This window comes from Xyrauchen texanus, chromosome 21 (genome assembly GCF_025860055.1).
Source record: "Xyrauchen texanus isolate HMW12.3.18 chromosome 21, RBS_HiC_50CHRs, whole genome shotgun sequence".
Lineage (NCBI taxonomy): Eukaryota > Metazoa > Chordata > Actinopteri > Cypriniformes > Catostomidae > Xyrauchen > Xyrauchen texanus.
The window spans coordinates 24,314,199-24,333,321 of record NC_068296.1 but is presented as its reverse complement, the minus strand read 5'-3'; the positions used below and the strand labels follow the sequence as shown (position 1 = coordinate 24,333,321).

Sequence of the window (19,123 nt, the reverse complement as noted above, 5' to 3'; positions counted from 1 at the left end):
TTTACAGAGGAAGAGTCTATAGACGCACCAACTGAGAAACAGTTGGAGAAAGAGTTTGATGGAAGGAGGGGGTTGGGGGCATTCATGGGAGTTTTTGGCAGAGGTTCACATACATGACCTACAAATGATATAGTGTCTTCTTTAAATGTTTGATTTGTGTATATGTGTGAGCATTATTCAGTGTTCTGACATCAAGTATTTGCATGTGTGTGTGTGTGTTAGTTTAATATGATGTGTTCACGCTGCCCATCTTCCCTATAGGCCCCAGCAGGGTGGGAGTGTGTGTGTGTTTTGGCCCAGGGTGAGGGTCCAAAGGCAGGGCACAGTCGGACACAGGGCAGGGGGCAGGGACAGTCCAGACGCAGCAAGGTTACTCCAACTGCTCACAATCATCCACATAGAGCCGGCTTACTGCCAGGACCCCCATCTCACTCTCTCTCTCTCTCTCTCTCTCTCTCTCACTCTCTCTCTTTCTCTCAATCTTAACAGTCCCCCTTTTTTCCTGGTTCTTTCAGTATATCCACCGTTTTAAAGGGATAGTTCACAATAAATAAATAAATTATGTCTTCATTTACACTTATTTTGTTCCAAACCTGTATGATTTTCTTTCTAATAACAGATATTGTGACAGAATTGTCATTTTGGGGTGAACTATCCCTTTAATTCCATCTCCATTCTTTTCATCATAGTTTTTTCATGAGAAGGCAGTCATCTTTATTCATATGTTTTACTCACTCTTTCTATCCTCTCTAAATGGTAAATGGTAAATTTATGTCTCTCTCTCACTCTCTCTCTCTCTCTCTCTCTCTCTCTCTCTCTCTCTGTCGCCCTCTTTCTCTGGAGGTACAGATGGACAGATTTGCAGGTTAACTTGGAACAGCTGGAGGTGCATTATTAGCATCCTACTGCTTCCTCATATTTGCTTAGATTTCCCCCCTTCTTTAGTGAGCAGATAATTCATAACCTGCCGACCAAAGACTTAGACGTGTCCTAATACAGGAGAAAAGGGAACAAGAAGAGTGTAAAGCGAACACAGTAGCGGGCAGACACTGGCAGCCTGGCCAGTAGAATGTAATAAAGTAATTGCAGAGCGGGCTGGAAAAACCTGGAAGTATCATGGAATGTTAAAATTAGGTTCTCCAGACCTGGAAAAGTCATGGAAATTAATAAAATTGTAAGTACAAATCTTAAGAATAGTCATGGAAATGTCTATAACGAATATTATCTATTAACTATGTAGTAATGTAAAAACAATGCTTAATACTAATAATAAATTGCATATAAAAGTAATACTATAAATAATACTATAAAAATGCATAGTTAAAATAGCAAAATAAATAGGCTTATTAAACCTGCACTGCATAAGTTTGTGCTCTCTAGCGACTTCTGTTGTTGAAATATAAAATTGCAAGCAATTTATGGAAGAACACTAAACGTAAATCGTGTTTCGGCACTGCTCATCTGGTGGATGAAACTCATGATTTGACCTTTGCCTGTGTGTGATCATGACTGGAGTCATAACGTGCTATTTTCATGTTGATGCAATGTTATACGATTAAACATTTATTTTTAATAAATATTACTTGCTTTGATGAAGATAAACAACTTTCATTTTCACATATTTTGAATGAATGAATTTTACACTTAAAGTGCTTTTCTGACACTACACTCAAACTGCTTTTACATAGAGAACAGGTTATATAGAGAGTATCATTTTTCAAGTATTTTATCTACAATTAATGTTTGTACTAGATTGAGAATTTATCAATTTAAGAGCTGATACTCCTAATATGGCTGAAACGAGTTCAATGGAAGACTTTATTATTGTTATATTATATTGTACAGCCTCAGTTGATAATGCAAGTGAACCGTAATACTACAATATTATGTTTATGCAATACACACAATAACATAGTAAACTAAAAACATAAAACAAGGATTCAATAATGATGGGGATTAAATATACTTTATTAAACATGCAAATTATATGCTTAAAAATTCTACAAGAAGTCAATTTCAGAAGTCATAAATATTAGTAAACATGTCACAGTAACTTCCCCCGAAAAAGTAGATAGATTAAAACGTGAGTAATGTTGGATTCATACAAGCATGACAAACAATATTAGCTTCAATAACCCTTCCAGACAACATATCCAAGCATTAAAGCAGGTAAACAACTTTGCCAAATGGATAACAGATAAATATCCATCCAGATTGTTGCGATGCTGTCTGGAATTGTGTGAGTGTGACTGACTGAACTTTAGTTTCTTTCTTTTACTCATAAACTAAAACAGTGCATTACAACCATATACTGTTTACATTGGAATGAGACAGCTGGTTTTTCCGGCTTCTAAATCACACTTCTGCTGTTGTTTATGCATTTACTTAATTTACTCTTATGTAATTGGCCTATTAGTATTGTTACATGTTGTTGGATCTACAATATGTAGTTCATGGTAATATTAATGAGTGATATTAAGAATATTTTTGTTTACTGTACTTTTGTAAGAGAAACGATTTTGGATCTATATATAGTGCAACAATCTGGTTCTGGAATCAAAATTCCCTTTCATTGATCCCATAGACAGCGATCCGTGGCCAAAGAAACATGTGAAACGTGCCTCTGAGCCACTACAAGATCCCACAGTGCACTGAGAATGAAGTATTCAAGCCGGTCTCCCTTCACCCTTAAACTACTTATATATTTGTACATATCAAAATATTTTGCATACACATAAAATATAATGTTTCTATACTCATAATGAACAACTTAAAATCAATAGTTTTATATATTTTAATTCAAGGAAAACGTGAAGTACACAGCCTTGTACCCTTGTTTTATGTCAGATTATCAAATACTTTTTTTGCCTCAAAACAAAGTTTGTGATGTGATTCTCCTCTGAGATGGTTTGCTTGGTTCATGGCTTATAACTCTTTTAAGAAGGATTTTAGAAAACGTGTATGTAAGAAATGATTGGGAAAAATACTTCTGGAACCCAGACGGCTGAACAAGTGGCAGTCACTGTTGCACTCTATTGGGTCGCCACATGATGTCCAATATAAAATCTGTGTCCAGATGCAAAACCAGTTGAGAACCACTGCTCTAGTGTGCTCTACAATGTGCTCTTAGTCCCACCCCAAACTTACACCTTTGCTTGAGCAATAAGTTGACCACTCAAGCAAACCAAGCCATGTTTTGAAAGCACCACAGTGTTTGCAGTCTTTGGAAAGTCGACCAGAAAACAGCTTACGAATAGTTTTCTCTGCACATTATGTATAATCACAAACAACTGGAAAGGTCATGGAAAAGTCCTGGGAATTAATTGGTGAAAAAGTGTCAGAACCATATGCCACAGAAGGGTATGCCATTGGTATTGCTGTGATCATTTTTATGTGATCTTTTTTCATCACAGAAGGTTGGGGGTGTTTGTGGTGGGATGGGTTGAACGAGAGGGGAGAGGTTCGAGGGGGCGGACAGAAATTAAGTCCCAGGAATCCGCCATATCCCAGAGGACCAAACTGACAATGAGCAATTGTGTTGGAATGGTTCATTGAGATTGCTTCTGAACTGCATTTGGGAGATCTTGCGTGGATAAAAAGCCCCCAGCGCACTCAGGGGCGAAAGATTAAACGCACACATGCATACACGCATATATATACACAGATGAACACACATGCATACTCACACAAAGAGAATTAATGCTTGCTGTTTACAGAGCCATATTGTCTCTTTTAGAGGGCTGTTGTGCATACTTTTGTGAATGTGACTATTGTGTATTTGTAATAGTAAAGGCAGCTGCGTCCTCTGGCAACCATTGTGTTCACAAGCAACCCATCATGTCTTCCCAAAGTTGTGTGTGGCAGATTGCAGCATTAGACAGACAGACAGTGTGTGTGTGCGTTGAAGAGAACAGCCGACAAACAGCTCAGCCAACTCCAAATTCACTGCACCAGGCCTCAAATTCAATAAAACCCCACAAAGACCAGGTCCAGCCAGCAGAAGTGGCCAGCACATACTCAGCTGACCACTCACCGGAGCCATAATTACCCTCTATACTGCAATTAGCAATCTGGGGCTGTGTGCGCTCGCGTGTATGTCCACTTCCAATAAAAGTTTGAAGTTGGCAATGAAGTTATAGCTCAGTTTGACCTTGAAGCTAGGAAATACATTTGTATCTTCAGCTTGTTGCTCCATCTCTTGGGCGTCTACAGCAATCAACGCTGCTTGCTTTAAAAGGTATTCTGTAGTTTACCCAAAAATGAAAATGACATCATTATTTACACCTCATGTTATTCCAAACTCATATTACTTTCTTTAATCCATTGAACACAAAGGGAGTTGTAAGACAGAATGACAGCCTCAGTCACCATTCACTTGCATTGCATTTTTTCCATACGTTTAAAGTGAATGGTGACTGAGGCAGACATTCTACCTGTGTTCCATGAAAGAAATAAAGTAATACAGGTTTGAAATGACAAAACCTTGACCGAGTCACATGGAGCTTATAATATGGGCAATAATTCTTCATTAAGCTTTGATTCGCTGTTTTTACTTCAACGCAGCATATTCCTTTCAACCTTTTTTGGTGTTTTGATGGTCTAGATTTACTACTTTTTAATTACACCAGAGCACATGTTTACTTGTGTCAGATTTGACTTGGCTTTCCACATTCATGCCATCTAGGAATGTTTGGGGAGGGGCAGATGATAGGAAAAAGATGAGAATGCAGAGGGGATGAGAAGAAGAGGAGTACACCGACTGTTAAGGCATATGGAGGCCCTGGGAGTAAGTGTGTCTTATAAAGACTTTATCATGCAAAGGGTTTATTGGTATGCTGATTAGAACCATTCCCTCATTGGCACTTTCCAGCCTTCAATTAACATTCAAAACACAAATAGCTGTGCATATATTACACGCTAACAATCAGGTCCTCAAGTGTGTAAGACTGTGAGTTCGATGGTGGTTTGTATGAATGAGAGGATGTGGGTGGGTTTGTGTTTGTATGTATATATGCATGGGCACCCATTTAAATTGCCCCAGCAACACAGTCGCCAGTTTTAATCTTTTGTAATTCAATTCATTCTTAATTTTGGCTTATATTTGAGAATTTAAAGGGACAGTTCACAGAACAATTTAAATTCTGTCATTTACTCACCCTAATGTTGTTTCAAGCCCCTATGACATTCTTTGTTTCATAGAGCACAAATGGAAATGGAAATGATGACAGAAGTTTTATTTTTGGGTGACCTATTCCTTTTTACTGTGAAACAGCCTCGGTCAAAACATTAACACTCTCCTGTCAAACATGTACCATTTTGAAGGCTTGGCAATTTCAGAATGCTCTAATATATGCTGTAAACATGCATGTTTCATCCCTGATTTGAGCTCTGGTTTGATTGCAGCAAGCTGCAGACTCCTATCTGCAGCTCAGTGTGCTGTCTTTTTATCTGTGTGTGCAGGAAATGAGAGTGCTGCCTCAGTGGGAGCACGGGGTGGCCATCAACACTGCAGCCAGACCAGCCTGCTTCACAGGGGGTTAGGAACTGCTGACATATGCTGATTGGTGGAATTAAAATTAGAGGGTGTTGGTTGTTATGAACAGAATGCCCTGATTGGTGGGGTACATAGATGGTTTATTTAAGGTGACAATGCATTGGCTAATAAACAAAACACAATGCGTGTCTTATGCAGCTGCTCCTGTAGTGCATTATGGGTAATAAAGTTCTCTAGATGAGAGCTCACCGGTAGTAACAATGCATAATCTGACAACTGAAAGCTGATTGGATTCTGAGAACTAAAGCAACAGTCAGAATAAAGATTTTTCAATACTTCACTATACGATTAATCCTTAGGCCCAAAACATACTTTATAGCTATATAAGATTGGTATTGGGTTGCATAATGTGTCAGAACACATAATGCAGAATTAGGGATGTTTATGATAAATCAGTGATTGATTGATCATTTTTTTTTCATTAATTTCAAAACAAATGCATTCAGTAATCATGTGAGCAGATGGAATGAAGACTGCCTATACAGTCACCCACCGCTAAAGTGCACACTGCCACTTAATACACTGTGTGTATTATTATGCACTGTACTGGGTGTTGTTATTTGACTTAAATTCAAATAAAATAAGTACAAAAATATTCCACAATCCAATTTTAATAAAGTTATTATTAACAATAATAATTTCATGGTAAATTAAACAATTCACAAATTTGTAGGCCTACTAATCAGCCTAAATATATTAAAATATAGTGAACTGAAAATATGTATATTAAGAGGAAAATGTCAATAATCATATTTCTTAAGTATATTTATTTAAATGATAAATAAACAGTAGGCTACCTGCACATATTATTTGGAGTCCTCCACATGTGTTTTGCTGTATTAGCATCAACGATTACTTGAAGTAACTGATCGTTAACTTTTATGAAAATCTATTTAGAAAATTCCAAGAAGCTGTGCAAGAAGCATTAGAGTACACTGTCTTTTACAGTGTGTTTTCTCTTTTAGGTCAGCTACTGTCATGGCAGAGCAACCGTTTAAAAGTAATTTAGTTGAACATTACACAGGTTTGTTACCACCATAGAAAGGCAAGAACATATGTGAAGTACAATGTTGTCATGCACTTATAATGCATTGGTGAAGTATTCACATCTCTCTTTGCACATTTCCATAGAGTATGTATCTGGCATTAATATACACTCAACGGCCACTTTATTAGGTATGCCTGTACATCTACTCATTCATGCAATTATCTAATTAGCCAATCATGGGGCAGCAGAAACTGAGGCTGTAGTGGGCACAGGCTCATCAAAACTGGACAGTTGACGATTGGATAAACATTGCCTGGTCTGACAAATCTGGATTTCTGCTGAGGTACACAGATGGTAAGCCCACTGCAGCTTCAGTTTTATGTTCTTGGCTGACAGAATTGGAACCCAGCATGGTCTTCTGGTGTTGTAGCCCATCCGCCTTAAGTTTCGACATGTTGTGCATTCTGAGATGCTATTCCTCTCACTAAAATTGTACAAAGGGTTTATCTGAGTTACTGTAGCCTCTCTGTCTGCTCGAACCAGTCTGACCATTCTCCGTTGACCTCTCTCATCAACCAGGCTTTTTCATCCACAGAACTGCTGCTCACTGTTTGTTTTTTGTTTTTTTGCACCATTCTCTATACACTCTAAAGACTGTTGTGCTTGAAAATCCCAGGAGATCAGCAGTTACAGAAATACTCAAACCAGAACATCTGGCTCCAACAATCATGCCCGGTCTAAATCACCAAGATCACATTTTTCCCCATTCTGATGGTTGATGTGAACCTTAACTGAAGCTCCTGACCCATATCTGAATGCTTCTATACATTACACTGCTGCCACACAATTGGCTGATTAGATAATCGCATGGATAAGATGTACAGGTTTACCTAATAAAGTGGCTGTTGAGTGTACTTGGTATTCACAGCACCAAGTTCAAATGGGAAGTTTAGCTTTGGCACATTATAGAAGACTCAATGGGTCTCAATGGCTTCCCAAAGCTCTGAGTCAATAACCACAGTTGGTAGAAATGTACCGCTCTCATCCATAAACCAGGTTGAGTCAACACAACAACTACACCAGCAGGATAGATGCTGACGAATAAGCGAAGATGCACAGGAGTTTAGACATGCACAACAGTGACAGAAGAAGTAGGCAAGCGATGAAGTGGTGCTTGTGCTTTGGATAGAGTTTGTTTGTTTGCTTGCTTGCATGAAGGTCGGTTTCTTCAGGGAAGAGGGATCCAGCATCCTACTGTTATGTAATCTGATAGGAGATTCCAAGCTGGTCAACTCCATATGCCGTCCACGTTTGCCAAAAAATGTCTGGAGCCTGAGACTCCATCCCGTTTGGCAGCCAGATAAAGAGAAACTGAGAGAGAGAGAGTTTTCTGGAAATATTTGCTACATATAATAAGAAACGTGTGAGTCAGATCAGCAACCAGGAGAGAGCCATGAGTTAGAGCTCCTACATACTAGAGATAGCTCTGATGGTGCATATGACGAATAGGAATGTGTAAGGTCAGTTTTGAGGGTGTTGAAAGAGCCAGGTCAATTTGAAATCAAGCAAGAATACAGAGAACTGGATTTATAAAAGATAGGTCAACTGTCTAAAATTTCTGTTCATTAATGGATGTCTACATCAGAGTGAGAAGTCCCCAAACTTATGGAGTGTCACTTTTGCAAATGCTTGCGCTTTTCCTCTACACCCTTCTGTCGTACAGTCCTCATTGAAATCATTGGATTTGCAGCATAAACTGTTGTGTGTAGGCATCCTTAGTCACATCCCTATTGCTCCCTGCATTGCTATCAGTTAGTGTATCGTTTGTCGAGCCAATGCGGGCACTCATACAGATAGGCTCAACTCTACTGGGCATGAATCAAACTTGTATAAAGGAGACATTGTGAAGTGAGTCACCATTAGTGTCTGTGTTCATGTATGGTATGAAAGTAGATGTGCCTCCTGGGATTTTTTTTTGCATTGCAGTACTCTGTGTTTGTGTTTAGGTCATTGTATGTGTGTAAGAAAGAAAGAAAGAAAGAGTAGGAAGCAAGAGCTCTTGAGACCCCCCTAGCCCTGCTGTGTGTGTGTGTGTGTGTGTGTGTGTGTGTGTGTGTGTGTGTGTGTGTGTGTGTGTGTGTGTGTGTGTGTGTGTGTGTGAGTGTGAGTGTGTGCACTTGGTTTTGGCCCACATTGCCACCCCCACCAGCACGGGTCAAGCTCAGCACGCCGCTGCTTCTCCTTGCTCTCCCTCTCTGAGTTGCCATGGCAACACACCTTGAGCTCACCCCCTAGAGAAGCCATCTACCTCCACCCCCTTTCGCCCTGGCTCGCTCCCCTCCTCTCCTGCGGCTTTCCTGCTCTGCCTCTCCACCATCCGGTCCATCAATCCGGGAGCCGGGGCCACGGGCCTCAGGGCCAGACGAGAGATGCGGGCCACATGGGATCTATAGCTCCCATCTACACAGCTCATTTGTGTGCCAGTGCATGTTACAGGGGGTGATGGGTGGAGAGAGAGAGAGAGAGAGAGAGAGAGAGGGAAAAAGAAGAGGATGGAGGGAGGGGCCCTCTCATATAGATGGACCTGTCCCAGAGGAGCAGCACAGGCCAGGGCGCCACCTGGCTCCCCCTAGTCAATTAGCTGGAAGCACATTGGCCAAGCTTTGCAGCAGCCACTGCAGAGCCGCAGTGTTTGTGTGGAAGAAGAGGCCTGCTCAGTTGGTGGAATAACATCCTGGAATACCACATGAATACTGTCTCCATCCGTTCCTCAGTTGTTTGCTTTCTACATATCCGTTTGTGTGATCACTGTTTTCTTTTTTCGATCCTCTTGCCATTTTCTTCTCTCCCTCTCCACCTCCCTCCCTCTATCGATGTGCTGGAAAGCCCTCATCAGTGATTCTGTGAATGTGTGGTGGCTTCATGCAGTTTCTCAATTAAGATGCTGCATACCTTTAAAGGTGGCCAGTTTTTTTTCCCCTTCCTACCCTTCCAGTTAAATATTCTCTCAGACACACATCCCTGCCTCTCGCTACCTACTCTTCTCCTTATATCTCTATTCCTCACTCACTCTCTCCCTCCAGATCTTCCTCCGTTGCTCAGCATAGGTTCTAATTGGTGATGAATATGGGGTGAAATTCTTTGAGGAGAAAGGTCTTTGAAGGGTGGACCACAATGAAATAATTTAACCCCTCCCATCAGGTCCTGTAATCAGACACAAAGTCACATATAAGGGAAAGTTATATCTTCTTTTCAATCAACAAATTCCACCACATAAATGCATACCAGCTGACATGCAAACAGAGCTGTGTACATACACATACAACATGCCAAGCATCAATGCTTTTTGAGATAAAGAGGAAGGAATTCTGAAATCTCTTCGGTTTGCCTTTCTCGATGTGTCGCAGTGCTTGTAAAGTCCTTTTGTTCTTTTTTTAACCCCCAGTTAGTTTCAGTTATGAAAGAGCGTGTTTTTGTCATGCACTTCCTAGGCCCTTTGCTGCACTCTGCACGTCTGTCTTCTCCTCTTTAGTGGTGTGATGGCTCCCCCAGCACACTGCAGTCCCCCACTCAGAGACCTCTGTGTCAGCCTCACTGATCAAATGCTCTCCCTGACAGCACTAGTCTGGTTTGCAGTAACAAGCAACTGTAATCCCAATGTAGCCCTATCACTCTCTCTCATACAGACACACACACACAATGAAGTTGAGAGCTTAGTGTTTCTGTGCAGACTAGAAAATAGATGATGGAGCATATTCTGTACTTACTGATCAACTGCAGTTCTCTCAGAGAGGCTTACTTTTACTGCACTCAAATACACACACAGGCCCCTTGGCTACCATTACTTTGTGTTGGACAGCCCAATTATCCCTTTGGCTTTCTGCTTTCTTTAGCAGAATTGCCATCCTCTAACTCTTCCTCTCTCATTTTCCCCAATTTTTCACTTTGGTGTTACTTCCCTCTTGTCCTTATCTACGTGCATATTAGATCTAATCTTGTATTTCATTCAAACCATACCCCCAAACTAAAGCAGTGTTTTCTTCAAAAAGGCATTTAACATATTAAACCCAGTCTTAACCTCGGTTTGCCACCACTTTCATATTATTATTATATTTATTTTATTTCTCTTACTCTCGCAATTTTTCACTTTGGATTTACTTCCCTCATATCCCTATTCCTGTGCATATAATTTGGCCCATCCACATCCACGTAATAGATCTGGTCTTGTATCTAAAAATGATCTTGTCTCGTTCAAACAGCACCCCCGAACTAGAGGAGATTTAATGGCTTTTGACATATTAAACCCAGTCAAAACCTCTGTCTGCCACTGCTTTCATTTGCCCAGAAAGGAATCCTCCAATCCCTCACAAATGCAATGTCTTTTAGGAGGCAGTGGGGGAGGACAGACCAAAGCGGTGCCCTTGCCAATCATTCTCAGAACCCCCCGCTCTTGCTGCCCCTTCCACCTCCCCTCCCTTTCCTTTCAAACAGGGATTAGAGCACCCTTGTGTGGGCCTTTGAGACAGAGCGGAGATTGGAATCGGTTGAGGTGGCTTTTGGAAGGGAGGGGTAGGTGGTGGAGGTCATGGTGATGGGGATATACGATTGAAGACTTTATTAACCCTCCGAGCACCCTGTAGCTCAACAGCGGGACACCTCGAGCCTGTCTGCATGGGACAGCAGGACACTGGACGCTTTGGGAAGGTGGAATCTGGGACACGGTGCTGTGTTGGCATCTACCATACCCCAAGGCTCAGTTAGGGGTTTGGGAGATTGGAGCATAGTAGGAGTGGGGGTCTGGCGGTTGGCGTCTGATGGAGTGCAGGCGGGCGGGCTGGGCTCAGGCCTGTGTGGTGGGTGGGTGATAAGACGGGAGCAGAGGCGTCTAGCCAGGACACTATACCCAACTTTCATCTGTCCCACACCAACAGGGGGTGGCACTGATGTCACTCAGGCAGGCTTAAAATAAAGCAGCGGGCAGAGGGAGGGCACAGAGCCCGCAGCACTGGGGGGGCAGTAGGCAATTACCGTCAGGGAAAGAGACAGTGTTGGGCGGAGGAGGGAGGGTGTGGGAGGGTATGCGCTGACCATACTGTCCAAAGTGGAAGATTATAAACCTGGGACCACAAATGATGTGCAAGGACAGGGAAGAATGGAAAAATTACCCCATTAACTCAAAATACCTAGACCTTGTTTACACCAGGTATGAAGATAAGTTTTCAGGTAAGATAGATCAATGTTTAAAACTGTTAGGTACATGTGCCTCAAATGCTTCTTCTGTGACCACTTATGATTGAAATTCGAGAGGAGGGTCTCTGTTTTTTTTCCCCACTTGTGATCAACTCACCACAGACAGATCTCCATTTTAATTTTAAACATGGTCCTATACAAGATGTCTGAGCTCATATCATTAATTTGCTTAAAAGTTGTAATCACAGACAACTAGTGTGTACACTAGGTGTATTACTCTGTATCTCTTTTTCCAGCTGACCCATGCTGGTGTGTGTAACCTGTTGTATCATACTCTTGTGTTGCAGAGGAAGGCATCAATCACGAGTGCAAGCTGTGTAACCAGATGTTTGACTCTCCGGCCAAGCTCCTGTGTCACCTGATCGAGCACAGCTTCGAGGGTATGGGAGGCACCTTCAAGTGTCCCGTCTGCTTTACAGGTGAGGAATCTAACCCAGGGGGTTGGCCAGGTTGAGGGCGTTGGGTCAGGGGCAGTCAAAGAGTTGTGTTGCATGGGGCAACACACACACACACTTACACACAGTCCTAGTAATGACAGGCTAACTGCATGCTGTCTATGGTCATGCATTCCCAGATGTGTATGACTTTCTTCTGCTGAACATAAAGATTTTAGAAGAATATCTCAGCTGTTTAGGTCCATAATATGCAAGTCAGTCCTTTTGAAGGTCCAAAAAACATATAAAGGTAGCATAAAGGTTATTGGAGTCACCGAAGACTTTGTCAGTTCGAAACAGTCTTTCCATTCTCTGTTGACCTCTCTCATCATTTCCGTCCACAGAACTGCCGCTCACTGGATGTTTTTCGTTTTTGAGTAAATTCTAGAGACTGTTGTGCGTGAAAATCCCAGGAGATCAGCAGATTCAAAAATACTCAACCCAGCCCGTCTGGCACCAACAATCATGCCACGGTCTAAATCACTGAGATCACATTTTTTCCCCCATTCTGATGGTTGATGTGAACTTTACCTGATGCTCCTGACCAGTATCTGCATGATTTTATGCACCGCGCTGCTGCCACAGGATTGGCTGATTAGATAATCGCATGGATGATTGCTGGTGACAGACGGGCTGGTTTGAGTATTTCTGTTACTGTTGATCTCCTGGGATTTTCACACACAACAGTCTCTAGAATTTACTCAGAATGCTGCCAAAAACAAAAAACATCCAGTGAGCGTCCATTCTGTGGACAGAAATGCCTTATTGTTGAGAGAGGTAAACAGAGAATTGCCAGACTAGTTCGAATTGGCAAAGTCTACGGTAACTCAGATAACTGCTCTGTACAATTGTGGAGAGAAGAATAGCATCTCAGAATATTATTCTGAGATGCGGGTTGGCTCTGTTTTGGTGGCACGAGGGATACGTACAAAATATTAAGCAGGTGGTTTTAATGTTGTGGCTTATCAGTGTAAATACTACCATATATGAATCGAGATTTGTTCACTCTTGACTTAAGTTGGAAGGAAAATATTATGACACGCTATTATGCAGAAGCACACAATTGTTAATAAAGTTCAACATGGCCAAGACAGGAGGCTGCGGTTGGCACAGACACCCTGCTGAGCTGATGCTAAAACTAATGAGAGCCTATCTTCCCACTGTGATGCCTGGTGGGACTCATGACCCCTGGGCAGATCAAGCTCCTGTCAGACGCCCCACTTTCCCTGGACCAAAAAGAACTGCAGTAGAATAGGAAAATGAGAGCACAGTTAACCGGGTTTCTCAAACCGTGATGCCTGTTTTCATGTACAGAAAGTCATTGAGGAACTTGATAAGCTAAGTGGCTGTGGTTTTCTGTAAGCCAGTTGTCATACTGAATGTCTTTGAGGTGAGCAGATCTGTGTGTGTGTGTAAGTTCTAGAGAGGAGAGGTCAGAGAATAAAGGGCAGGTTTATAGAAAAGCAGTGTAATCCGCTCCCTCTCTCCAGAGTAGGGCCCTCAGAGTACGTGTGCTTTTAGTTAAACAGGCTGTATGTGTGTGGATCTATTCTAGATGCACTAAGTTTGAAAGTCACTTTGGACTGTTTGTCAGCTAACTTTTGGGAATCAGAAATAATTACTTGAGCTTAACTACATTAAAGAGTGGTGTTGGAGGCCATATTGTCCCCAACTGTCTTTAACTCTCTAATATGCATGTTTCTTATTCAGTTTAGGGATGGGTCACGATGGTTGACTAGTCGATTAGTCGTCCCACAACTGACTAGTCAATAAGGTTGAATGTCAATAAGGTTGAATGGTTTATCTTTCCTTGACTTTTTGAATTTTTGTCTTTATTTTATAGGATAGTATAGATGGACAGGAAACTTAGTTAGAACAAAGTTGGGACATGACCCAGACAGATTCGAACCTTGGTCTCTGTGAGGCAACAATTCTGCTACTTTATATGTCAGGGGCAAATGTGATACCTTCTGCACCACAGCTCCGATAGCATCTTGAAATTTTAAAGCACCACCACCTCATCCATAACCATTCAGACAGACGCTCCATTCTGTTACGCTCTGTCTAATTGTTTTTAAACACAAGAACACAACCTATGTAAATGCCACCTAAGAAACACATCCAATAGGGGTCAGGTGAACCCCAAACCAGCCTAATTATACAGCGCTTCATTAAGACGACTAGTCATTCAGACAACCCATTTATACGTTGATTTTAAAAAAGGTGTAGTTTTGCAAATCCCCTATTCCATTTATCTTGTTTAATAGTACCCACTAACTATTCATAAGCATTTCAACCTTTCTCAACTAGATCTTCAATTCTTATATGTCCTCTTCCAGTCCCTCACTCTTTCCACCTCCTTCCATATTCACTGTATGTTCCCATTCACTCCTCTGTTTGTCCCTTCTGTATCTCCACCCCTCTGATCAAATAATTTGTACTTCTTTTCTGGTCCTTCCCTTATGTCTGTCTCCATCACCCTCCTTGTGGATTCGTTTTCCTTCTTTCTTTCACCTTTACTGAGTTGTTTGGCTACACCACGTTTTCTCCCTCCTTCCCCATTCCTCCCTTACAGGTACGCAGTCCTCTTTTAAACTTTAACACTATTCCTGTGTGGCTCATGAATAAGTAAGCGGATGGTTTCTCCTCCAGGGACGCTCAATAATTCATAGTCTCCACACACAGCAAACTTAAGTTTACCGAAACAAAAAAATAAAAAATACACGAACGGAATTTAAAAACGCGAGGAAAGAGGAATGATTTATTGATAAATATCACAAGGTCTGGTGGGGATACATTCGTCTGTCTGCTGCTTCTGTCTCTCCCTCCATCTCCGCCTGTCATCCCTCACTCTCCGATAAAAAGAGTTTGAGAGCTTTTCATTTGAGAATGCTCCCTCTCCACTCCTCTGCTCTTTCTCAGTGCTGACACATTGTCTCAAACCCAAAAGTTTCATTATTTACACAAAGTGTGAAAGTCGTTGGTCGTGGATTAAAAAAAAATCTTCACTCTTCAGGATTAGTTTTTAATCAAATCAGCTATTTTCACAGCCGATTCTCCATGCACCTTTTGGTTAAGTGCTTCGGAAGTCATTTAATGGCTCTTTTCCTCTGTCCTTCCCCCAGTGTTCGTTCAAGCCAATAAGCTGCAGCAGCACATCTTTGCCGTCCATGGGCAGGAGGACAAAATCTATGACTGCTCCCAGTGTCCACAGAAGTTCTTCTTTCAAACTGAGCTTCAGGTTAGTAATGCAGAACCACACGGCAGTTAACAACGTAAAAAAGAGTGAAAACATTCATGGCTTTCTGGAAGTTATGCAAACAGGGTCCATTTTTTTTCCACACATGCCAATGGTGAATGAATTGAAAATAAATTACTGGTCATAAATATTTCTTACATAGGTGTGTGTGTGTGTGTGTGTGTGTGTGTGTGAGCATGTATTTATCACTTTGTGGGGACCAAATGTCCCCATAAGGATAGTAAAACCCGAAATTTTTGACCTTGTGGGGACATTTTGTCGGTCCCCATGAGGAAAACAGCTTATAAATCATACTAAATTATGTTTTTTGAAAATGTAACCATGCAGAAAGTTTTCTGTGAGGGTTAGGTTTAGGGGTAGGGTTAGGTTTAGGGGATAGAATATAAAGTTTGTACAGTATAAAAACCATTATGTCTATGGAAAGTCCCCATAAAACATGGAAACACTACGTGTGTGTGTGTGTGTGTGTGTGTGTGTGTGTGTGTGTGTGTGTGTGTGAGTGTGTGAATGAGAGAGAGAGTGTGAGAATGTGAGAGAGAGAGAGAGAGAGAGAGAGAGAGAGAGAGAGAGTATGTGTACATTTGTATTTGAGGGATCGAAAGAGAAACTGAGAAAATTAGACATCTCGCTTCAGGGATTACCTTTTTTTGCTGCAGCTCTCATCAGAAGTAACATTGCTTCAAAATCGCCAAGATGCGTTTCCCACAGATATTTCAGATAATATAGAAACTGTTGTATTGATCAAGTGTATCTAGCTTTGATACATGGAGAATGCGCTGCTTTTTAGCACTGGAGTTAAAAGGTAGTGCATGCGGGTGTGTGTGTATGTGTGCGCACGAATGTACATGCATGTGTGTGAGTGTGTGTTAGTGCAGGGTACACAAGGGAGTGTGATGGCTCTTTTTAACTGAAATTTAAATAAATGTAGGATAATTTAGACATCGTTTTGAAATTCTTAACCTATTTATTTTAAACAATGACTTTGTTTAAATTTTGTATTTTGTTGTGTAGCCTGTAGGGCTCTTTGAAATAACTGAAAAATTTGGCGAAGTGATATGGAACCATTATGTGGTCAAGACCTGTAACTACTTTATAGCCATGTGTTTCCTTGAAAACTAATTGCACACTTTAGAACATCCATAAACCAATCAGAATCGAGCATTCAACAGTCTCGTGTTATATCTTCTGATATTAAGTGCTTATATATTTCATGTGATTCAAATGTGCAGTGAAACTTTTTGTTGTAGCAAAATGTGAATCCACTATGTGAGGTTTCATTTTGGGACTGTATTCGATCTCATTTAGCCATGATAGACACAGATGTGACACAGATCACAGCTAATAAGGGAATTAAAGGAGAAAACAAGGTGCATCCTCAAGCCAGTAACGATTAGACCCATTACACTGCAAATCAATCACACCACCTGCTGTGACTGCTGGAACTCACATTCACACACACACACACACACACACACACACACATACACACACACACACACACACACACACACACACACACACACACACACACACACACACACACACACACACACGCCTACGCCTATTGTAAAAACATCTAGTCTCATTCACTTATACAATGCATATCCAAAAACATTCATTGACATTCTGTGTACACACACACACACACACACACACACACACACACACACACACACACACACACACACAAGTACACTCTTGCTATATGGTACACACTATAAACTAATCACAGTACAGATGCTCTAGAGCAGTTGTACAGACAACTGTATGCCCCACGTGTTCACGCTCAAGTACACAGCCTGATATGATGCCTGACAGGTCATCAAAAGGGGTTTGGCTACTGTAACAATGTAACACTCTTTGTCATCTCCTCTCCGGATTAGTCTTTCTTTCTCTCTCTCTCCTTCACTTTGACTTCCTCTCTCTCTCTCTCTCTCTCTCTCTCTCTCTTACATTTTGCCTTTTTTCTGTCTCTCTCTTTCTGTCTCTTCCGCTCACTCTCTCATTCTTTATTTCACTGAAGCATTTATCTCTGTTCCCTCAGGGAGGCCCTGAACCCCTCCACTCAGAGACTGATACATTGACTTTACTAAGTGAGCACTGCCACACACATTTGTAAAATATATTTAAGTTTTCTTTAAAAGTGTTGTTCTATGATACCCAAAGTCCTCCTGTTCATTTTGGCAAATGCCCCGTTGTGACTGTATGCATAATGTGCGTTCACTCTGATAGCGATTTAATCACTGGAGGTCACCAAGTTGCTATAGGTATTCCTACTCAACTATAGTATCCACATGCATTAGAATGCAGATCACATAAAATTTGCTCAGTGTACTCCCATTGGTTGGTGTAGCATTGCATCATAACTCATTTGCATAGAGTTAAACTGTTCAAATTTGCTGCATGATCAATAGACACTCAAGTGACTTTTGGTTGCTTGTTGCTTCTAAACACTCTCAGTGTGTATATTTTTTCTACAGTATGTTAAAATACTTTAACATCTCATATCCTAGCTAAATAAACAGAGACAACTACAGTATAAGTAAGCAATTGGTAGGTGGATTTCAGGTTCTGGAAACCAGTCTGAAAACATCAGACAATTTCTGTTCTCATTGATGTTGCCAGAGGCCCACACTTCAGCTGTAAGCAATACTTTTTCTCGTCATTGATGTTGCTGGATACCACATATATTGTCTAGTTCTTTATTTACCAGGAGTTTCTTATCTTTGTTGCCCAACAAAATATGTTTTTGTATAGAGATACAGACATTCTGGTAGCTGTGGTTTGGTTGTAAGTATTGCTGTATGTTCCTGACCTGTGGTAATGATTCCCAAAGGATACAGTCATGCCAGAGCAGTGTGACACATCTGCTGACTCTTAAAGTTTATCTAGAGATATCACAGAGCTGTGAGGTGAAAAATAGTATCAATTTAAGCACCAACTCAAATGCAGACATCTCAGCCCGGCCTAGGAGCCTGGCAGGATTTAAATCACACACACACACACACACACACACACACACACACACACACACACACACACACACACACACACACACACACACACACACACACACACACACACACACACACACACACACACCCACCCACCCACCTTCCACACAGTCCCATTTTGAGGACTAAAACTAAATATACTGGTTTAAAAAAGTTACTAGTAACTGGTTGAATTGATTCATCTTTAGGGACTTGTCTTTAGTGGTGCAATCTTACACTCCAACAGTATCAATACCATTTTCCTAGCTACCTGTTCTAGTCAATGTCACTTATGTGATGTGTAACAAGACTTTAACAAAATATTCAGGATTGGGGAGGACCAAATGTCATCAATTAAAAAACACATATCAGTTGACCACTAAATCTTCATCCCATTCAATATTTATATTGATGTGCACTCTTTTGTATTTTGCATTGGTAAGAGAATGTTTGCACATTGAGCCATGGTGCTCTCATGGGTAATGTGTGTTTGAATTTGGCTTCCAACATTTCCCAACCCTGTTACCCCTTCTTGTCCCCTGTAACGTTGTAAAAATTCCAAAAATGGCATGAAATAAAATAATAATAATAAAGTGGCTGCTAAGAACATAACATGTTAATGCACTATTGCTAGGTCACTGCGAG

The 19,123-nt window shown here is 41.1% G+C and overlaps 1 protein-coding gene across 3 annotated transcripts in view; it reads left to right on the top strand.

Moving 5' to 3' along the window:
• Window positions 1-19,123, top strand: part of znf423 (zinc finger protein 423) — a 205,196-nt gene that overhangs the window by 161,704 nt on the left and 24,369 nt on the right. For all 3 annotated transcript variants that reach the window (XM_052152241.1, XM_052152240.1, XM_052152242.1), the window contains 2 exons: window positions 12,080-12,211; window positions 15,352-15,467. In XM_052152241.1, the coding sequence (XP_052008201.1) occupies window positions 12,080-12,211; window positions 15,352-15,467 (248 nt within the window). The remainder of the gene's footprint in view (window positions 1-12,079; window positions 12,212-15,351; window positions 15,468-19,123) is intronic.